This window comes from Chrysoperla carnea, chromosome 2 (genome assembly GCF_905475395.1).
Source record: "Chrysoperla carnea chromosome 2, inChrCarn1.1, whole genome shotgun sequence".
Lineage (NCBI taxonomy): Eukaryota > Metazoa > Arthropoda > Insecta > Neuroptera > Chrysopidae > Chrysoperla > Chrysoperla carnea.
In genome coordinates, this window is record NC_058338.1 from 39,562,763 (window position 1) to 39,587,810 (window position 25,048).

General features: G+C 27.3%; 1 protein-coding gene and 1 non-coding gene across 2 annotated transcripts; one reads left to right on the plus strand and one right to left on the minus strand.

The window, feature by feature from the left end:
* Window positions 1–869: 869 nt before the first annotated feature.
* On the plus strand, window positions 870–13,503 carry LOC123292683 (transcription factor SPT20 homolog). The gene is made up of 10 exons (XM_044873395.1): window positions 870–1,013; window positions 1,309–1,429; window positions 4,712–4,852; window positions 6,820–6,987; window positions 7,070–7,309; window positions 8,361–9,407; window positions 9,597–9,696; window positions 10,945–12,009; window positions 12,467–12,646; window positions 13,186–13,503. The coding sequence occupies exons 2-10, from the start codon at window positions 1,397–1,399 to the stop codon at window positions 13,416–13,418; spliced, it is 3,207 nt and encodes a 1,068-aa protein (XP_044729330.1). The 5' UTR covers window positions 870–1,013; window positions 1,309–1,396; the 3' UTR covers window positions 13,419–13,503.
* Window positions 13,504–24,807: 11,304 nt separating this feature from the next.
* Window positions 24,808–24,879, minus strand: Trnad-guc. Its single transcript has one exon. It is a non-coding gene; the product is annotated as a tRNA-Asp (tRNA).
* Window positions 24,880–25,048: the final 169 nt, after the last annotated feature.

Genomic DNA, 25,048 nt, shown 5'->3' on the forward strand with positions numbered 1-25,048 from the left:
GTAGGGTAAAAGATACGCTTCAGCAGCGGCTTCCGCCCCATCGGAGCTTCTACGAAGGTACAAGTCAATAACAAAACGCTTTGAAATTATTTTTATTATTCGAAAATTTTCAAAATTACGTTTCAGTAAAACATTTTTAGAATATTCCCACGAGTAACCCGAGTAGTCCCCAGAAAAATTATTAGGTTTTATTACAGAACATGTTTCAATAGATTTTTGCAAACTCAATCAAGGACATTTCCCAAACATGAATATGAAAAAAAATTGAATTCGAAAATTTTTCGCGTTGAATGCGAACTAAAGCTTGTTTTCCTCTCAAGAATCATTTATTTGATTCCGTTGAAAGCGATTAGTAGCGCTATCTAGTATTTTAGGGCTCTAATATTTAATATGCTGATAACAACGAAAAACTATTAAGTTGGTAAAACTAAGTAATTAAATTTTAGCATCAAATGAGATGTTGTAAATCTTCTATTATATCGATGCATTAAATATATTAAAATGTTGATACAGTTTTTTATCTGGCCAAAACTTCAATTATCAATTATTTTAAACAATTTTTAAATATTATTTTACTAATTTAAATAAATTCACTTTTCAGTTTTATATTCAAATATAGCGGTAAGTACGTGACGATTTTTAATAACGTAAAATATTCACAGATGTCAGTAGTAAAGCGATCCAGTATGTTTGTAAACTGGATATATCTAAAATTTCAAGAAAATAATCACGTGGAATAACAATTTTAAGCTTGGTGTTTATAATAATTAATATTATAAAAGTAATTTTAATAATATAATGTGATAAAAACGTGAATTTGGCTAGTAAATATTAAAAAATTATTAACAATTGGGGTTAGGATCATATCTAATCGCGGCCTGATGGCTGTCCTTATGCTTTCAAATGTAGACAACCCAAAGGTGCAAAATGTTGTAAAAGGAACTAAAACTTTTATACATAAACTGTCATTTTAGATGTCATGTTTTTCTATTGTGATTTATCGTATTTTAAGTGTAAGTATTTTTATTTACGTTAATTATTCCATTTATTATTTATTGTCAATGATTTATTAATCTGTCATTTTAAAAATGAACCCACTTGTCAGAATGTTGTAACACTTTCCAAAAATAAATACAAAATTTTTCAATTATTTATTTTCTTATAGATCCTTATTTTCTACAATAAAATTTCCTTAAAATGTTTTTTTGAATTTGTTTTAGAATTTTATTTATTAAAATAATAAGATATTATTATAAAGTAATATTTATAAAATTTTATTTTTGTTTATAAAATAATGTACACTTTCAGTGTTATAGACCATGCAGTTTTTACGAAGAAGAAGACATCTCATTCGGCAAGTACGTAGCTGAATGTGGGATATCTCGTTTCATCAACGATGCACTGCCTGGCGGCATGTGAGGAGGCTGAAGTATGTTCCTTTAAAATTTTTATAAGCAATTTTATTCATTACCTTCACCATGAATTAAGTTATAATAATAGTTTTTTTTGTTTAAATATATGGTTTTTGTCGCGCATAAGCAAAAAATGGTATTAACTGTATTTCCCAATTAAAATGATTAGAAAAATTATTAAAATTAAAACAGATTAATTTTATTTAATTATATTTATAAAGTTACAGGTTTTCATTTTAAAAAATTTCATGTAAAATTTTTGCTTAGGCAACTTACTACAAAACATGAATTCGAAATAAATATCAGGAGTAATTACTTTTTTAATTTTTCAAAATTTTTGAAAGTAATTATGAGAACATAGCTGAAGTTCGAACTGAAAATATTGAAATGAATTACATATTTATATTTAATTCACGATGAAATTTACGGAAATTTTGGAAAAGTCCCAATTAAAAAAAAAAAATTTGTATGTATATTACCTTTAGTTTTTAATGTAACATCTGTTTAAAGGTCACTGACATTTGAGGTCCTTTGTCAACATTAACTACGGTTTATTAGTTGAAAACTTGAACCATAAGTTCTTGTAAAACTGGAAGAGATAGGACGACATGAGAAATTAAACTAAATATTTTCAAAATTTCGCTTTTTCGATATACCAAAGAGATACGTAGTAAATAATGACTATTTAGATTAAAAAAAATCACATACATTAAAATGATTCGATTAAGGTCAACATTGCTTTAAACCCAGTCTGCAGTTCCTTATACTTACTCTGCTCCAAGAAAGTTCCCACCTCCCCAGGCAGTAGACCAGGGGAGCAGGCTGGTGTATGGATTAAATTTAAGTTGTTAAATATGCTTTAATAAAATTTAATTTGCTACAATTCTTGCCTGAAACTTTTTAAATATTTATCATCATTTTTCCAGAAGATTGAAAAATAATATTTTTTCAAATTCTTGTAATATTTGTTGGGAATCTAAGACAAAAATAATGGCAGATTCAAATTGCTAAAGATCAAAACTGTAAGGGTAGGATAATTTTTTTTTCTATACTTGAGTTGTTTTACCGTGGCCAACTTTTTGAACTTTAAAGTGTGTTTTCGAGCCTAATAGTACAGTTTAATTGATTCGAATTTATATTTTTGCTACATATAAGTTATTTTAAATCAGAGTTAAAAGATCAAACATCCAGCAACCTTTGTGAATGCCCAACGACGACTCGATTTAGGTCAAATGATCTGAAATTTTGCATGAAGGGTTGTTTGCTTAGCAAATCGATTTTATAAAATTTGTAGGATATTCCTACGGGGAAAACGCTTTTATCGACATTTTTATGGATATGAACTTCAATACAGCCCCTTCAAATTGAGTTAAAGGATAAAAATTGGAACATAGGTTCTTCCTTGACACTAACCACTGTGTAAAGGATCTGCCCTTTGGGGGTGTTAACTTCTCAGTTCCTACGCCCCTTTTTACATCAGAAAATTTTGTTTTTAAGCAGTTTTGTTTGAAGCCATTTCATTCGTTTATCAAAAGGTAAACAACTGATTTCAATAAAAAGCATCTATTTCGGCTGCTTTTTCATGCGGTATAAAATGACTTTCTACTTGCGTATAAATTGTATTGCGATAAATTTTGCGTATAGTTCATATAGAAAGGTGACTGCTAGTTCATGAAATGCGTATGGTATGTAATTACTACAATCCAAATTTTTACATGAGATGTTTATGGCGAAATACCCGATATATGCAGATGTCGTAAATCACCGGACTACCCGGATTATAAGACGAATAGTTCTTTGACTCACTGTTAACGATAACGGCTTAATTCGGCGTTAATTATCGTTTTTAATTTTAAGAATTTTTAGACTAATATTACGAAAACTTAAATATGGATACTAAGCAAACTTGTATGAAATAAAGTTTACTAAAATCTATCATGAACCCATTTTTAGCTAAGTTTACAGAAAAATTTACGCTCAACGTTCTAAAATACAAAAATTTTTCGAAATTTTTAATAATTTTTTATGATTGTAGAAATTAAATTGACTCTAAAAAAACAAATGTCGAAACAAATTATTTGAAATTTGTATGGGTAAGCTGGGATTTTCTCTAAGAATGATCGTCCTTTTTAAATAACGAAAGGAATCAGCTGTCAAAAGTACACTTTAAAAACAGTAATACAAAATAAATATTCTACATTTGATCTTATTCAATAAAAATGATCAGCTGGGTGACCTGATGAAAGATTCATTTTTTTACTTTGGCGGCAAAAAGATCTTAAAAATATTATCGGATAGTGTTTGTAATACATATTACATAGATTATACAACTTTGCTCTGTTTTTCTCAGAATGGAAGAAAATTACATAATTTATTTCCGATATACTCTGAGAACACTATAAAGTATGACATTTATTCAATATACTTTATGGCCAGCAATTCTGTTTACTGGTTAAAATTCCGTTTTTTCATACCGTTCTAAAATGAAAATAATTTTCATTAAAAAATTCTTTGTTCAACGTAATAAAACTATTGTTTGCATATTGTTATAACTAAATATTTATAATATATTCGAGATTAGTAGAAAAAATACTTATACTTAATAATAATTCATTTTTATTATAAGTGAAAAAATGTATAAATTTTAATTTAGATAAAGTTTAATGCATAAAATTTTTTATAATAAAAAAATATTGTTTTCTTTTGATAACGCGGTCAAAGCACTGCAGTTTTTGTACTGCAAGCAGTGCAGTACAAGATGAATCTTGAATCGCTCGTGAATCTTTTGCAGTACAGAAATGGCGATAATTCATGACGTCATTAATTTCCTCAGAGTACTGTGGCAGTGTACTGGCAGTCTATAAAGGAATAAATTTCTCTCCAGTAAGAGGACTGAACAGTGTTCGCAATGTATATCGGAACACAGCCATAGTGCAGTACAATCTCACTAATCCAACACTTCAATAGACCGATACGTCCAATAATCCGGTTCTCTTCACCCGCCGATTTTTTCTTTTTTTTTATATAAAAATTACCAAAAAAAATTATTTTCGTGCCAATTATTTTATTCATTGTGAATTTTCCGTTACAATTTAGTAATCCGAATATTCCAATAATCCGGCAGCCTCTGGTTTTTAATAGTGCCGGATTTGTGAGATTATTCTGTAATTAGTTTCCTTTTCTACGTATAGCGCAAGCCTTTTGCTGTAACCAACGAATTTGTTAATTACTTGTTTATATTTTATATTCAGGTAAAATTTTATGTTTAAAACTAAAGTATGTGTTTTCTTTATTTCTAGCGTATTATTAAAAAAGCCAAGTATTTTCCCTCCTCCGTGCCCCCACCTAGCTACCATCATCAAACTCGAATAGGAAGAGAAACGAATATACGTGAATTATATGAAGCAGAGTGTGCAAGAGATTTGGAGACTGGACAACCTGTAAATTTTCAAAAATATTTTTTTAATTAATGTTTTCATCAGAAACATAAATATATTAGTAAATTTTTCTTGAGGTTTGCTTGTTTTTAAAATGAAAACTAATTAGTTTAATTTTTTATCAAGAAATGAATTATTAAATATTTTCAATTTATTTTTTTAAATTCAATTTTATATTTAAATTTATTAAATTATAATTTATAATCAATTAAAATGAAATAAAAACGAAATTTCATCTGCAAGATTTCTCAATTGTTTGCAAGATATCATTTGAAAATTTTTATACTAGACAGGTAGGCATACTTTTTTATAGTTATTTTTAGTATTTTTTAAAAACACAAACTTCAAGAAGAAAGTTTAGAAGCTTTTATTTATTTTTTTTCTGTATTATATCAAAAAATTGGGCCAAGTTATTGGACTTTATTGCTAAAATCGCAACGCCATAGTTACAAAACTAGAAACACGTTTGAAGAGCCAAACAGTTAATCTTAACATTGTGTTAGTTTATATGACATCTTAAAAAAAAAATTTTAATCAAAAAAATTTTATTTCATAGAATTTTTTATAAAAGTATTTGCCTTTTTTAAATTTTTAATTGTATGGTTTCTGGTTAAAAAATAATGTGGTCAGAAGACAAACAAATTTTGCAATTTTTGTTAGAATGGCCAAATTAGCCATCTAAATTTAATTTTTCGTTCGAAAATTTGATGCAAAGTACTACATATAGTAAATTAAACTCAATTAACTACATCGTATTTATTTTAAATTTTTTACGTCAATATCAAGAAGATATTGGCCGGATTTCAAAAATGATCAGGAAATGTTACCGTAGTAAAAAGTATAGTTATATAAGTACTCTTCCCAGTGGCGAAAACAGCTGTTAAGGAGCATCTAGTGACATATAGATACAATCTACTTTAGTAGCGCAACGTAAATTAACACTTCGAATAATAGTTCCGTAAGAAAGTTTTTTTTTGATTTAGAGAGATCGTGAGTTTCGTGTCAGAAAATTGTGCAAGCTGTATCGTAACTTATAAAAAAGTAATAGACCAAATTGTACATATTTTTCAGTCTAAAATTTACTTTTTTTAAAGAAAATTTTATCGATAATTTCCACGTTTAAATAAATATTAAACCATTTCCACGGTTCATGTTAAAACACGAAACTTATTAATCTTACAGAGATGATCGTAACGCCTAAAGTCACGATTTATCTTGGCTATGATCCGCATATATGTTTTTTGGAGGATTCAAATTCTTTAATTATCCGCCCTTTAATTTTATCATTTTTCGATCCGAAGAATAACATTTTCTTCCTTTAATTAAATCAAGATAAAAAACAAACAAATGCCATTAAAGTACTTCTTTGTCAAATAATTTTCCGGGCTGATCAAGTAAAACACAAAAACGAATTTTTAATTCAAATTTATTAAATCAAGTTTCATTCAAGATAAACTTTTTATATCTTCAATAACGTTAACAAGGCTCCCCAAAAATAAATTAAATCTAGATGGAAAGAAAAGGTCACACAGAGTTATATCTGTTCAATATCGAGATTTTTGTATGCTTTTTGTAGCGTTTTTGTTTGAAAATTAGGGTCTGTCTAACATTTTCAGTATCAAAATTGTTGATCGCTATATTTTCTTTTTGAAGTAAAAGTCGCCTAACACTTGATGTCTCCGATTTCTGCTGGTAAACTAAATAACATATATTAAAATCACGCGATTTAAAAGACCCGAGCCAGAAACTTATTTTGCAGAATGTACTTAGTAGTATAATCATCTTATTTTGTAGTATTTTAGCAATTTCGTTAAGAGAATTAAGATTAACAAAATTATTTTTTTTTTTTGTAGTTTTAAGACATATTTCTTAAACTGTAAATTGTTCACGTTTTGTAGTAGCATTATTATTCTGAGTTTATTTTTTCATCGTTAATACAAAATATAAATATCTATTTTTATGATTAATAGGAATTGAGATCGGGGTCTATGCTCTTGGAGAAATTGGCAGCACGGGAAAGTTTACATACACTTATTATAAATTTGTATGCAGGAAACAAAGGATTTTCAGTTGCGGTTCGTAAATTTGTAACAGCTGATGATACTATTTGTTTAGATTCAAATCCAAGTACATCCAATGTGAGTAAATGTCGAAATTAAAATTATTTCTTCTTTATGTATCATTATATAAAAAAAATTATTTTTATTTATTTATATTTAGATGCGTGGAAAAATGTATAAAGAAATCGAATTGTCGTGGGAATTTAATTATAAAACGGATCGATTGCTTCGTTATATTGATAATGAAGAATTACCATTTTTTCTAATATCAGCATTGGAATCGGAATATTCATATATGTTTTATAGTGGTTGTATAATTGCTGAAATTCGTGATTATAGACAAGCTTATCCTCGTATTATGTATGATACCCATTACGTTTTACTGAAACCTTCAACTCAGGTAAATGCTTCCAAAAAATATTCTTGTTTTAGGTACACAAAAAATTACTGCTGGGTCCATTGTTCCAGGCCCCCAAATATAATAGTGGCACATACAGTTATTTAATTACCCCCGTGTCAGCGGTCCATGAAAGTAAAAGCTGTAATGTATTTTAGATTTTTTACCAGTGAATAATTTTATCTGCCTTAAAATAATAATATGATATAATTTCAACAAGTCTCTGTGAATGTTCATTACTAGTTATGCCTTCTCTCTTGCATAGGTGGACATTTCTCTTTTATTTTACGAGATAAAACGTTCTTTATTATAAAAGTGGTCGGTATTTTGTGTATGTTTTTTTTTTTAATAATTTAAATACTTGAAATGTAATCTATAGCATTTCGACCCGAAGTTAAATTTTCGAGAAAGTATATACTCTATATTACTCTTGATACTGAGATTAACTTAATGACACCTCATTTATTAAGTCTAGTTCTTCCAGAGATTTTGAGAAACACAATTTTTTTTCTACTAATTGTATGACACTGAAATTATATAGAAATATGCCCTGGCCATGACAACGAAGGTTATTGTTCTTTTTGGGATCCACCATGCTCATTTTAAAGGAAAAGAAGTGAATTTATAAAAGCGATACTTCAATATATATATGTTTGTACTGAAAGTGTCATCAAGGTAATCGGAAGTTCAGGACTAGTTGAACAAAGAAAAAAAGTTCAACGTTTGTAATGGAGCAAGCGCTTGTATAAAATTCGTTTCATTTAACGCTCGCATAAAAACAGCCATACCTTTTAGAAAGCTTTATTTATTATTATTACTTCCAAATTGATGTGCATATTATAAAAATTGAGGGTTCAATAACCAATTTATGGAAAAAATTACCTTCTGGTAACATAACTTCAATAACAGTGAAAAATTAGTATACTTACAATTTGGATCCACCAACTCAAAATCTATATGAAATGATATCTCGTATACCGACAGCATAAATATTGTAGACAGTGTAATATTTAACCATTTCAGTAATTAACATAAACTTTTCTCTTATTTTCAGACATTTCATTGTGAAACTAGTGATTTAGCAAATAAATATGATTTAAATGAAAATGATCGCCGACAATTAGAAAGTAAAATATTAGCAAAAACAATACCATTATGTTTGGATCCATCACCAGCCAATGTAATTGTTGCAAATAGAATACAGCACGAACGACAAATATTTAATACTCTTGATATACGAAAAGCTGCTCATAGCTATTCCCAAGTGGCAACAAATAGAAAACGTAAATTAACAAATACTCCACGACGTGGTTTTGAATTGTTAGAAGCTAGTAAACGACATCGTACACGAACGCGTAACAATATGAATAGTATGGTAGCAGATTATTATCATCTTCGACAACCATTTGAACTCTCAGTAGAAGATTCAATATATCCAGCTCCTATTGCAGCCCCATCATTTGAATTGCCACCCTTGAAGCATCCTCCTCAAAGCGAAATTCCAGTTGCGGCATTTGCACGACATATTGATCCATTACCATTAAGTGCGGATGGAGCACCTCGGCCAGTAGAAACATTTGAAAAGACTATTAATGATCGTGATCCGGAACAAAATCGTGTAAATCATATAAAATTAACAATATTTCAGCGTTTATCGAATTTGGAATACGTTGGTGAATTATATTTGGATAGTGATTATCAGCAAGGGCAGAGTAAAGGTTCAGCGTGCCAATTTTCATTAGGACATTCACGTAGACATGCGTATGGGTATTTAAGTCAATTCCTCGAAATATTTAATGAAACGGCCCCATCAACACAGCATCATTCGACGATACATCATACGCATCACCATCATATTTCCACGAATAGCTCAAATATCTCCTCTTCAGCCTCATCATCGTCCTCCAATAATAATATCAATGCCACTCCGGAAAACACAGTACCTGCAAATCAAATACAAAATAATGCTAGAAGTGTAATAACACATCTAGCCAATGGAAATGTGACAGCAGCATCTGCTGGTAGTGTGGTTCTTTTACAAGGATCTCAAGGAGTTATTTCTGCTTCAACTTCACAAATAAATTCCAATTTACCTATCTTGGTAAGTAAATTAGTAACAAAGTTTGATTATTTTAGTAATCTCTAGTCTTTAGATATAACTCTAAATTAATTGCTTTTAATTTATTAGAAAATTTTGTTCGAATTATTTTTTGGGTTATATTTTATATAACCCAAATTAAATTTGTGCCATTTTCCAAAATAATTACTGTGATCGTTGCTTTTTTTTCAGCAGTCGCAATTGCAAGCAAATAATCAGAATCGATCTCATTTAAGACAAGCACCGTTTACGATAGCAAGAAGTGTGGATCCTCAACAGTATCAAGTTACAGGTGAGCAGACTTGAGTTTAAACTTATACGAGTGAGAGAAAAAAACAGTTATTTATCGACAAAGATAGTATAAAAAATAATTCGAAAAGAAAAAGTTATAACTTATGATAGATTCCAAAATAAAAGTGTATGAGAATGTTAGACATTGCGATTTCCATTTTTGATGATGGAAATGGCTACTTCAGATTTCGGCATTCTAATAAATGCCTTTCTTATAAAAAATCAAAGAATGAAGTGTCAAAAAATCCAACTTTGTTAATTGTTTTAGTAAAAATAATAAACAGTAAAGATCCTTTGAATCGTAGAAAATTATATATAGATAAATATAGAAAAACTCGCAACCACTGAGATCGTTTCCCCTTCGTTAGGTGCTTCTTATTATTCAATTTTCTCTATTGAAATGAGTTTTTTTTTTTTTAATTTTTTCGATTACATGAAATATTTACGTAAATTGTAGGGAAAGTTTTCCCTCGGGAATAACTTCCAAATTATTAGAACCAACCAACAACAATTTTATAACTTCGTACAATCTTACATACTTAATTTCAGCTCATTTGAACTAAAGAAGGTCGCTGGAGATTCTCAAAAGTAGGGAGAGAAAAAAAAATATAAATATTTGATTCACTGCTAAGTCTATATTAAAAAACAGTTGAATATAATTAAAGAAGGTGACCAATGGATCACTGAACCTCTTCTTTAACTCTTTAACCTATAAATAAAAGCTGCTAAATAAGTTGACTGTTGGCTCGTACCTGGAACCACTAAATAAAGATTCAGTAGTAAATTTCTCCATATTTTACCATTATTATTAAATTTAAGGATGTGCGAGCAGGGTAGATTAAAGGTTGAAATTGTCTAATTATTATAATTGTCCTTGTCTAATTATTTATATCTTATTTTCAACTTTGATGATGAATTAATTTTGTTATAACTTCATGAATGTAGACGAAAAATAGGAATACAATTTTTCGATATCTACCTTGGTTTTCGAAATACTGAAACTAAACAAAACGTGAAAAAACACCAATTGAATTTCCAAAGACTATGCTTTAATAATCTTATGTAATATGTGCTTCAATAATACAAAATAAATGTTTCCAATTTTAAATTAGGTCAGTTATATTTGAACCTCCCGAAAGGCTGCACATCATTGTTAATAATCTGGATTATTCTAAATAAAAATTATACTTTTATTACTTAATAAAACGATAATAAATAAATTATAAACGTGAATAAAACTTTTTTATAGTATCTCAACCATCAACTGTCAGAGCAACTTCGAGTCCCGGTAACAATGCCACAATATTAAGCCGATTAAATAGTACACCAGTGAATCATCAAAATAGTGCCGAAAGTGCTGCAGTAGCCAATGCAATTATTAACAATAGTAACATTGCAATTGTTGGTTTAACACCACATCGAACAATTGCAATAAATCAAAAAACGGCGTCACGTAATATGCTTGCAAATAATACAACAAGATTAACAACAAATCGGGCCGGTCAACTAGTGACTACTAATAATAGTGGTAGTGTAAACAGTTTACAACAACCGGTTCAAATAAATTTATCATCATTAACATCGCAATTAGCAAATGCGGCTAGTGTAAACCAAGGACAACCTCAAACATTTAATATAACTTCGTTAAATGCGGGTAATATCGGTTTTACAGCAGTGCCGTTAAATAATGTGAATACACAAGGACAGAAACTATTAAATAACCATAACGCAACAACTAGATTAATTGCACCAAATTCAGCGACATCACCAAGTCCAAAACGAACTTTATCATCATCGCCAAGTAATAATGACAGTCGATTGCATGCTTTATTAAAAGGTACAGCAGCGGCTGATCATCATGTTGAAGGTGCGAATTCCGATTCGGGTTTATTAGAACGAATTCGTGCATCAAGTGGTACAAGTCCTGTACCATCTGCCAGTCCAACAAATCCAAGTCCAAAGAATTTAATGCATCTAGTTTCACAATCTCCAAAAATCAATAATAATAATCCTTCACCATTATCTAGTCCACCCTTGTCTACCACCCAACATGTTATAGGTCAGTCGTCACAACAGAATACTGCGAACACATTACAAAGTTTAAATTTGGCACAATTAACTAATTTCTCAACAAATCAACAAAGTGAATTAATACAGTTACAAATACCTATACAACTTCCAATCAGTATGTCTTCAGCCGTATCACATACAGGCGTTTTGTTGCCAATTACAACAGGTGCTACAAGTAATTCACATATTATGTCAAATGCGTCAGCAGCTTCGGTTGCATCCAATGCAACTGTTGTACCATTTAGTAAGTATTTGGATACATTAGTTATATCACTAACAATTAAGTTCCATTAGAAGTCGATATTAAAATTTATTACTATTCTGCGCCAATTTTGTTATACCGAATCTTATATCAAATTTCTATGTTCCACGTTTTCGTTACTTTTGATTGATAAATATTAATGTATCTCTGGTCGTGTGAGAGCTGCTTCATAGATTAGACTACACCATTTTAATTTAAATTTCTTGATTATAATTATTATATTTATTAAATTTGAAATATATTGAAAAATTCACATATCTTCTAAAGCTCACTTTTCACCTAGCTGGGTGAAACAGCTCTCTTCGACAATTTTCATTTAAACGTTCATAAACTTTTCATGACAAGCATTAAAATATTTCCGTTTATTTAATGTCACGATTAAATATTTTCCTTTTCTGATGAATCTGTAAAATAATAAATTTTTATTTCCAAATTATAGTATTAGCACAAAGTGTGAATAAAAGCAATGTACGTGGTGCTACATCGCAACAATTACAAGTGGTGAGTGCTTTACAGCGACCTAGAAGTACTGGAAGTACTCATAGTGCAACGCGAGCTTTACTTACTGCTCAACGAACTACTAACACTCCAATTCGTATAGCAGCGCCAAATAGTAATGGTAAGTCTTGCTTATTTATCTTTATTATTTCATCTAGAGCTCTGTAAAACTAAAGTCACCGTAAAACAATAGTCACTGATACTCTGTAAAACAATAGTCACCGGCATAAAAAAGGTAATATAAACTACTTCCGATGCTCCTACGATCTAATAATTGGGGCTACTTCGAGGATTATGCCTCGAAGATTATTCTAGACAAAAAGAGATGAGATACTGCGACGATTCTCCAACAAACAGCAGAGAACAATTATTATTCGAATAACTACAAAAACAAACAATATAAAAAGCCTTTAAAAATTTGTTTATATCTCTTCTTAGCAAAACAGAATTTAGCATGGAATAGCTATGGTAGCTCGTCACTGTTTCTGTAGGATCACTTTGTCGAATATTTGTGTAATTGATACTTTAAAATGATTTATATCACCCGTATTTTATTTATTTTGTAAAAAAATGCATTAAAAACTTCATATATATTCTCTATTGTATTCATATAAGAGTTTTCCCTGACATAATGTAATAGAATCGGTTTAAAAATTTCAGTACCAAATCTTCAAACAATGAACACATCAAACGTGGCAGCAAATTCAATTGTGACATTATCAGGTCAACCACAACATTTACAACTTGCATTACAAAAACAAGCTCAATTACAACAGTTTCAACAAATACAATTGCAACAACGTATCAATCAACAACAAAAAGTTGGTATGACACCAGCATCTGTTGCAACTAAATATCGTAGAAGATCAAATGCTGCCGATCCAAATAAATAGCCCGTCATTATTAGCTCCGCATTAAAAATACAGTAACATATTACTCTCAATGAACTGCCCCTCCCCTCTTTGTAGATTGAAATAAAGGTAATAAAATTAAGAATGTACTTATTATATTAATAAGTTGCTATATATAATTCAAATAATTATTTTAAGGATGGAAATTTTTATTTTCATTATTTTCAAGATCTTAATTTTAAACAAATTAAAAATAATCAAATTTTATTATTTAGATAATTTATTTTAAATTTTATTTAAAAATTATCTAAAGTTTTATCTAAGACATTATTTTAAAATATTTATGTATCTATTCTTCCGGACAAATATCTGGCAGTCCGGAATTATGTGTTTTAGCAATAAATAAGTAGTTAATCGGTATTCTTATCTTCCAAAAAATGGTTCACAAAATATAATTATCGAGATTTTTTTCTACATATTTGTTATGAATTTCTTATGTATAAAATAATAAATACTTGGTAATGCATGCGGATCGAAAATGTACAAATAAATCTTTTTTAATAGCAATTTAATTTATTTAAAAAATAAAACATTTTATGCTTTTTTAAGGTATAAGCTCCGTCAAAAAATAAAGTATTTTTTAAAATAAAATCAAAACTTAATCGAAATATAATTTCGGTCAAAATTATAGATTAAAAAAATTTTTATTTAATATATGCATAGTTATAACTCGCGTAACAAATCGAATTCACAAAATGGTTTTATGAAATACGAATTCTACGCATGTGTAGCATTTGATTTTAAAAATGGATAAATTTTAAATTGGTTCATGAGAATACTGTGTTAATATAATAGCCAATTAAAAAAACCGTTTTAGACAAATAGATATTAGAATTTGGCCCTTACTGCTTGAATAGAATTTGCGTTGGTTGACATATTTAAAGTCATTTTTTAAAACTGAATAATTAAATATCTTTAAAGAGTTGTTAAAAATAAAATTTTCAGAAAAAACTTCTATAATTAACAAATTTTAATATTTCACTAATTTTTTTAGCGTTGTTAAAGTATTTAAGGATTTCCATCCTTAATTTTTAATCATAGAATTGTATTTAACAAATGTTATACGAAACAAAAACAAAACTAAAATGCCACTGTATTTACTAGGAAACTGTGTATTGATAACAGCAATTCTCCAAAATTATGAAAAAAACTGCTTTTTGATACCATTACTTGTGCCAAAGCAGTCTTGGCGTTAACTGCTTTCACCCGAATCTACCAAAAAAACTCGGAGATTCTAAATATTTAAAATTTTAGAATGAGATTCCTATATACTGGTGAAGGTGATTAAATGTAATAATTTACATTTTTTTTTAAATATACCGTTTTAAATTTTGCTGCTCTTTTTATAATAATACTCCAAATAACTTTGAGAAAATCATGTAAATTACTGTTTCTACCTAGCATAGTTTTGAAAAGAAAATATTGCTTCAGACAGTATTTTTCCTAGTCTTTATTAGAGTTTATGCTTCAAGAACGGTGGTTTGGTGACAGATGAAGTTATTGATTTTTAATAAGCAGTATTTTTTTCAAAGATAGGAGAAGTAAACAGTTTTTATTTACAAATACGAACCTGGTTTTTGTATATTCATTTCAAAGTTTCAAAAGCATACTTGCTTATATTATTATAATCAACATAAACAAATTTAATAACGGGTGTTTTATAGAAATCTTAATCTATATAAAACTTTAAAAAAAATAATACTCATAAAAATCGTGGTAAAGGTCATACATAATATTTCTTTAATTTGGGAGATAATTAATTGAAATTAAAGTGACGAAAATTAGCTTCTGGTTCAGAAATCATGTCAAGCTTATTATCGTAAATTGTTGATTTCATATTTCCCCACAGAAAATAGCCCAACGGTGTAAAGTCACACAAACTTCAAGATCGTTTTACCGGGTCCATTTTAAAATTATTGACTAATCGTTAGTTTCTTTTAAAAAAATTAGTTGGTGCCCTCTCTTATTGCGTCACCCTGTTAATATTAAACATCTATCACGTTAAAATCGTTCACTTGAGGACACAAGAAGTCAGTAATCCAAAATTTTTATTATTCATTGTTGTATCGTTCTTGACGGAATATCTGCCAAAGATGCGAACAAACGATACTAAATAATGGTTTATAAACCGGAACATTTGGAACAATACTAAATTCAAGATAATAACAGTACTCTTATACCCGAAAGCATGTTTACATAATAAGATAAGTTTCTTTTTGGTTGATGAATTACAGATGAATTCAGCTAAATTTCGAAATCATTACATAATGATTATTATTAAATTTATAAAAGCTTCATTTCATTATTTTGAATATTTATTTAAATTTAAATAATGATTTATAAAAACTAGAGTTCGTTAATAAAAAATAATAAAAAACGCAATACATTTGATAACAAAGACTGTTTCTTGATATTTACCGTATATTTCTTGAATAAAAAGAAATTTTGAAACAAAATGAATGGTTCTAAAAATTAAAATATATATATAAACCTGTTAAATTATTATAAAATAATAAATTGTATCTATATGTAATAGGTTTAAAAGCGAAATTTTTATTTTTTAATGTAGATAACAATTATTTTGAAATTTATAACAAAAGTTTAAAATAAATTTTAAACTTTAGTTCGAACATCATATCACAGACTGAAATTTTCTAGGAATTCAAAGTGTGAAGCATAATAAATATTTTACTTTTTTATTTATGTTTATATGTTTTAGTTATAAAGAGTACATTTTTAAAAGTTGATAACTTTACTTTTAATAAATTATTCGAATTTCATCTCTCTTAGAATGGATAATAGATCTGTTTCAAAATTATTAAAGCATACGATAAAATGGATGAAGCGTTAAATATTATACTGGGGCTGCAACTGTACATGATTTTTATGTCGTTTGACGTTAGAACTTAGTCACAAAATACAAATTTAGGAAAAATATGTTTCATTAAAGCCGATCACAATTATGTTTAATGAAAAAATATGTTTACAATTTATTTCAAGGAGAAGTAAAGTTGATCGAAAGTAAGTTTAAGTGACAGGTACATTGCATTATTGTTGTGGCATTGTGACTTCAATTTGCGCGATAATATAAAGCATTTTATTCGTGTGTTCCTAAATTCAACGTAGTATGCTGACCAACACTAGTTATTATCTTGTCATGCAACTTATTAAATTATCAGCTGACAATATTTAATGTTTGTGCCTTGACTACTTTATGAGCACACTCAAAAGCAGTTATTTAAAAGAAATACTTATGTACGCTAGCACAAACTCTTCGTCCGAAAATTTAAACTGGATATAATTTGGACTTATAAAAGGGTAAAGTGGGGTGACATAGGATAATATAAAGCATTTTATTCGTGTGTTCCTAAATTCAACGTAGTATGCTGACCAACACTAGTTATTATCTTGTCATGCAACTTATTAAATTATCAGCTGACAATATTTAATGTTTGTGCCTTGACTACTTTATGAGCACACTCAAAAGCAGTTATTTAAAAGAAATACTTATGTACGCTAGCACAAACTCTTCGTCCGAAAATTTAAACTGGATATAATTTGGACTTATAAAAGGGTAAAGTGGGGTGACATAGAAATTACCTGAATTACCTGAATTACCTGCGTGGGAGAGAACCATAAGAACCGTTACTATTGGAAATACATTTGGCGATCTAAATTGAATTTTCCTTCAGGCAGTATAAACTATGACACCTCCTCTTTAAATTGCATTTCAATTTGCATTAAATCGTCATAATTTTTTATTTAACTAACAAAATGGACTGTCTTTATGAGACTGTTAATTCCTAATTTCTATTGCATGTAATCAGCATTGTCGCGCGATTCACTAAAATTAAAAAAAACTTTCGTTTATCAATAGAAATTTTATAAGGTCCTATATTCACGCCATTTTAACGCCTGTAGTATTTAATGCATAATTTTTTATCCAATTTTAATGCAAATGCTCAAAAGCTCTAGCTTTTGATTCAGTGTATTTATAATTAACGAGAGATCAATTTGAATATTTTATTAAAATATAGATCATAACTTTCAAAATAAGAAATAATATTTAAAAACAATTAATTTAATTTAAGATTTTATAACTAATATTCGACATAATTAATTTCACACGAACAGCGAATTTTTCGATGAATAATGATGGTTATTATAATTATTTGAGTATTTTTCAACAATCAATTATTTCTTTTTAATTTCGTCGTCTACTAATTAATTAATAGACTGATAAATATCCTAATTTAATGAAATATATAGATATAATAGAAAAAAACAATATTTCTGCTTATTTTAGTGTAACGATACTTGAATTGAAACATTTAAAAAATGTATGACTACTTTTATAAAGTAGTTATTTATTATTATTTTTTAATTATTTGTTATTAGATCAATAATCACAATGAAATTTGTACATTATGTTTAATGAATAGGTTCGAATTTTTATGAAATATTTATTTTTTTAATTAAAATAAATTTTAGTCATCGCAATTCAATAAAATGAAATCGTTTTATTTTTAAATAATGTATGTTTTTATAAAAACATTTTGATATTATTTTTCGGGAATTTTCTTAATAAATCACTAATGTATATACAACTTAAACCAAGATAACGATCATTGTACAAGGATAGCGTAGATGTTTATCAATTGATCATTGAGAAAGATCATTGTACAAGGGCAGCGCAAAATGATCATTATTTACAACCTGCGATTTATTGTTTAGTTTTGTGGTTTCTATATTAATGTGAACAGTGCACCAATATTTCAAAATAAAATTGAATAACTAAGGTCTGTCTTACGATTGAGTATTGTTTCATTAAAAATTTCTCAAGTCTTTTCATGTCTAACAGTTAGTGAGAATAAATTTATGAAAAACAAAATAATTCAAATTAGAACGTTTTTTTACGACACCTTGTAATAAATAAAGAAACTTGTTTTCTGAAATTGAACTCGGAAAACATTATTTTTTTCGGGATTTTATATCCAGCACGAATTTCAATATATTTTACATTTTTAAAGGTTGATTAAAAATAATCTAAATGAGATGGAAAATTTGTTTGCTTTAACTATTATCTCTTAAATCATGGGTAATTTTAGAAATATTTTTTTAAATCATAATTTTGATTTCTTGTTAATTACTGATTATGTTATTTGTATTTCTTAATTTCAAAATATTTATATCTCAGATAAATTTTTCAAAATTATCAAAATGAATTGAATTTTCATAACTTTTAAAATTTTTCAAAAAAAAAAAAAGAATAAATAATTCATAAAAACAATTGTTACTTATTTAATTCAACAATTTTGTATTTATTAGATGTTTGTATATTATAGTTTAATTTTTTACTTAATTTATTTTATACATAATAATTATGAATAATATAGGGACAAAAAATAATTAAACCAATAATATTATTATATAATTGTAAATATATACCTAATTAATTTAAAACAAAAAAACATAATATTTTTAGAATTTTTTCTTTTATTTTCAATAATTATTAAGTGTTTTTTTTTTTTTTTTTTATTATTATTTTAAAATCATGTAAATATTAATTTTTTTTTATACATAAAAAATTTATTATTTTATTTACAGTAAAGACATTTTTTCTTTTAAACCTTGATTTTGTATAATTTTAATGAACATATTTATATATTTATAAGGAGAAAATATTTGTAATAAAATGCAATTTTGTAGAGCCGCGATTAATAATATTTTTTTATAACCCATTGTTCAAAACTATTTTTATTTGATTATTTGATTATATACATACTTCTATTAATTATGTCTCCCTCTTGTCTTGCCAAATATCGTTATTAGGGCATACAGTGAAATAAACCGTTTTGTCATGGTAGGGAAAATGCGTAAATGAACGATTGAAATTTAGAGTCCGTGAAAAAAAACCAATTGCTTAGAATAAAAAGTGTTACATATCTTGTTATATAATAATTTGATGTTTCACTTGCTGGTGATTTTATTAAATCACCCGTAGCAATACTATCAATAGGTATTGGCGTTTTTTTAACTAACGTCTTTTATACTTATTGATCATTTTCAACGTTGAAATTTCAGAACGCTTGAAAGCTTAGCCTCACCACAATAATCACAATTTGGAATGCAAATGATAGTTCCTACGTTGTCAAATTAATAACAATAAACTGTCGTACTTTATGATATAAGCTACTGGAGTTAAATTTTGCCTCGTGAGAAAGAACTTTAAATATAACAAAAATTGTTAACCATTTTCAATTAAATTACTTTTTTACGTTTACCAAATCGTTTATATTCATTCCAAAGTTTAATGTTCTGATAAATTGATCGAAAGATTATTGAGCAATAAATTATTCCGAAAATATTCAGTTTACTATGAAAATAATTGTCGAGTCAGTGCATGTTTCCCTATAATTATTTTATACATGCCCCGCTCTGCCCTGTCATGACAAAATATTGTATTTCTAAAAAGATACTTTAAAAATAAATGTTTCAATTTTTTAAACATATTTACAAAGTTTTCCCTGTGACAAAATTGATTCAAAAAAGCAATTTTACCACAACAAAAGGTCGTGCATTAGATAATAAACCTAAAATTTGCAATATTAAAATTCATCAAAAAAAATTTTCGCCTCGTAAAGGTAATAACTTTTAAAATTTTTAATAAACGATCGTCAATAAACTCCTTTAGATAAAAATATCTTCATTATTAATCAATTTCAAAATTGTAATTTATTAAATTTTACCATAAAATTTTTCTAGAATAATGCCAATAATATTTAATCTGTAAAACAATTATTTTATTTGAATTGATCTCGCTAACTAAAATAATAAATAAAATAATTTCAGAGTAAGTAAAATTGACTTTGTTCTAGAAGAAAATAATTTTCCATTGAAAAATCCTGCTCATCAAATTCAATGGATTTTAACTGATTTAAATTTCATTTATGTAGTTTTAAAAATAAATATTCGTTGATTTGTGTCTTAAGTTTTTTTAGTTTTTATTCAATAATGTTTTTAAAAGCGATTAGTAAATTCTTTTTTTAAATAATGACTCAGGTTTTTCGTATTTCACATAAATTGTGTGAAAATATTAATGCAAATTTTTTTTAAATAAAATCTCATTATGTACGATTTTTTTATTTTTATAAATCCACAATCGTATGTAACGAGTCCGTAACTTATGTTTTTTAATAATTCAGCCATTGATGTAATTTAAATTTGTTGTTATTTAATACAAGGGGTTAGTATAAAAACATAACAAATTTATGTCGAATCCTGAAACAAAGCTTTCTTATCTTACGATTACCAAAAATGCGATAAATAGTTTTTGTTTATAGACATATATGATAGTATTTTCGGTTATAGGATATTCGGAATAGGATTCCAGCTTCGATTACATATAAATATGTTTTATTGAAACCATGGGAGTTATTTAGTCATGCAATAAGGGATTTTATGAAAAAATATCCAAGAGAATAAATTGATTTAATATTTTAAAAAATTATCTCCATTGCAAATATAAAATGTATTGTTATTTGGAAGACTTATTAACCATTAATAGGTAAAGTTTTGTCTTTACAGTTAAAGCTCAAATACAACCACAAACTTGAAAGTTCCAATATAATAAACAATGTTCATAAACAAAAAGTAGTTGGCCGCTTTTTTGAAAATCGCAAGATAAAAAGCTAAAACTTAGCAATTTATTTTATAGACCTGGAAAAACAAATTTTTATTAAAAATTTTTTTTTTTCAAAATTATTATATGGCTGAATTGTTACACATATTTTTAAATATTATAAAAAGTATTTTTTATTAAAAAAAATGTGCTATTTTATAAAAATTGCACGAAACTATTAATATTTAACTTTTAAAAATGACAAAAAATTAAACACAAAAACAATTTGTAAATAATGAAAGGTATAACACTTAAAAAACGAGATTATTGTAAAAAAAATAAATGTAACAAAAAACCATTTCATAAAAATTTGAAATTGTTTTTTTTTTCTTTCAATAATTCTGTATATATTATGTAAGGCATAAAAAATTACGAATTTGTATTTCAAAATTAAAAGTATTAGTTTAAGACTTGTCACGGCAAAATTAGTCAAATATTTTCTGTATCCTTAGCCAAATGGATTTTTATTAAAGGAATATCAGATCATGTATCAGAAAATTTAATTGAACATGTTCACTAAGTAAAGTTGCTCAAAATATTATAATTATGTTATAAATATTAATAATACATTCAAGCATACACGATTCAAAAGGCTGCTGTATTTGAACAGAAACTTTAAGTAGGTAACGCCACAGATTCTTGATCTCATTGGAACGGTGTAGTAATAGCTCTTTAGCTTAAAAGTTAAAAAATTCGAATTAATAATTAATTTCATTGAATTTTAAGTTTAAAAGTGACAAAAAGCATGGTTATACATGGGACTAAATGGAAAATATAAACAAATATTTCTCAAAAATATTTCGAAAATTTTACTTGAAACTTTTACCGAAGTTTTTTTTGTCGTGCATGCTTAAAATAAATTCTTAGTCGAATTTTTCTCCACAAACTATAATAATTTAAACTCTATTCCTACTTTCAATTTGCAAACAAAAGTTAAAACTTTTCAATATTCTTGTTAAATATTTAAAAAAATTAGATTTGCCAAATTTTCGTAAAGCACATGAGGCTTTGTGAGTGATATCAATGCAAAAATTCTGAAATACATCTTTGGTACATAAGAAAAACTACTTGTATTTTGTAAATATTAAAATAAAAAATTGATTGTACGAGATTGATTGAAAAATATGACAATTATTGTATTTAATTAATAAAACTATTTAACAAAAAAAAAAAAGTATAAAAATCAAAACAAACAAAAAAATTTTTAAATGCAAAAAAAAATATTTGGCAATATATTAATTACGTTTTTCTTATTTAAAAACAAAACAAAAATAATAAAATTGAGTTAATATGTTAATAATATATTGTAACTGTAACTATGTACCGTGTTAAATATAGAGGTCATATTATTGTCTTGTTAAATTCAAATATAATTTAATTATATTTAATGGCGACGAGACATTTCGTAAATATTTGGGTGGAAGATATATATCTTTATATATAATAATTGTGTGTGTACAGAGATTGTGGTGTGAATGTTAGAATGCAATCGATATGGAATCGATAAGATGACTGACTGAATGAATGATTGTGTTCAATTGGAAATGAAAACTGTTAAACTGATGCATAACTAGGTTGAATAAATTTATAAAAACAAACTACAGTGTTCTTATTCAAAAATTCGATCTTCATTTTAGGTAATTTAAGTTTTCTGATACAATTAGTTTTCCACGAATAGTGATAGAACTTTAAACATAAACAACTTGTGAATGAGATCAAAATTTTTTGGCTATTATGGTGGTATATGATACCAACCAAACGTAACTCGGCAGCTCTGCTGGAAAGCGCGTATTCGAAAAATACAATTTTCCGATTACACAACCGCATAATCGTCGATATTGTTTGTGCTTTCCTTTTAGGATATCCCATCCAATCTCACGTTTAGACGACGTACGCTTGCTGTATGATTATTTACTGAATCAGTTGATTTAAAATTTCTTAAGAAACGATGAATAGTCTTAGTCCAAGTCGATTTGGAATTTGGTTCGTTAAATTCTGAAACGATCAATTTTCTAACGTAAAGTTGTGTATATCGCTTGATATGTCTACTGTTTAATTGTTCGTTTAATAATTTTATATTTTTTACGTTTAAGAAATTTCACTGAACTTTCTATGCTGAATGCTGGTTCCAAAGTTTTTTTTATTTTATCGATTCATACAAAAACATGTGAACATGTTGCTAAATCTTTGTGTATACAAATTTTCTGACCCGATTTATAATCAGATAATCATTTTTGCAAATCATTTACAAATGAAGTTATTTTCACCAAATTCATGATATGGCTCACCCCGTCGACGAAAGTACATTTCAATAGGTAGGTACTTATATTAATATTAAAAAATATAATCATTTTACTTATTTATTTATTTTTTAATAAAAAAGGGAGTAAATCAATTATTTTTATATATTTAAAAGTAACTAGTGAAAACAAACAATTGATTGAGTTAATTTTTGAAATACCATGTATAGACAGTGTTGATTATGCAATCGTTTGTTTTTTACGTCATATAAGTAAAGAAAGATAGCCACACATTACCATTATAAGGACACACACACAATACCATTACATTATTCATAAATAACATTTTTTACATTTAAACTTTTGTTCTATCTCTAACGGTTTACATTATGGGTTCTACGGACCCAAGACCCGATTGACCTATGTTGCTCATTTACGAACTTGACCTGATTTTTATTGTCCTGAGCACGCTATATATTTCAGCTTGATATCTTTTTTCTTTTTTTAGTTATTGTGTTGACAGACAGACAGACAACCGAAAATGAACTAATTAGGTGATTTTATGAACACCTATACAAAATTTTGTTCGTAGCATCAATATTTTTAAGCGTTACAAACTTGGGACTAAACTTAATATACCTTGACCTTAATATACCTTATTTCGTATATACATGGTATAAAAACTTAACAATATTAACCGACTTCAAAAAAGAGAGACTGTTTCTTTCCTATGTATAGAAGAGTAGGTACGTGGGCGACAATCGCGAGAAAAAATCTTTCTTATTTCGATGCGGTTTTTATTAATGCAATGATCCATTTCTAAAAATGTTTATAGCTATATTTATAAAATAAGTGCAACTTCACTTATGTGTCAATTGGGAAATAAAATTCATCTGTTTAATTCACGCGCGAAGCTGCGATAATACTTGCTGTATATCCGAAATACTATCGACTGCTTATCTTATTATCCCCTTCTTATACAAATTTATACATAAAGACGAAATGTGGAACCCTTTTTTGAAATTGATCAATATCTTTAATTTTTTTTTCCTTTCAATAAATATAATATTTGTTCGTCCATTTTTGAGGAAACTTTGCTGTATTTATACATTTTTGAAAAGATTTTTTGAGTAACCTTCTTTGAAATAATTAACATGTTGTCGTAATACAAAAATTTTTTGACTTGTGCGATTTGTTGCATATATTTTTCGCCGCCATGTGATGATTTGAGGCATGTGATGTATTTTAAAAGAGACAATAACTAAATCATTAGCTATATTAAATCCAACTCAGTTACATACCCACATACAATAGTTTTTGTTTCGCGATGAGGTGTCCTTAAAACATAAACTGTGAATAAAACATAGTTGTAAAAATTATTTTTTACAAATACAAATATTATTTAGTCTGTATACGGAAAAGTAAAAATTATTTATTACAAAAAAATTATCTCTCCGGCGGGGAATCGAACCCCGGTCTCCCGCGTGACAGGCGGGGATACTGACCACTATACTACCGAAGACTTGATGATGTTGTTAATAATCAACCATTAAATTCGTTAAATATAATTTTCGTTTTCATATAATAAGAAAATATAATTTTCGCTTTCATATAATTTCATTAATCTCAGGAATTATAATATTGCATTGACTGTCATACCGAAAATAACTTTATAAAGTCAAATAATATTT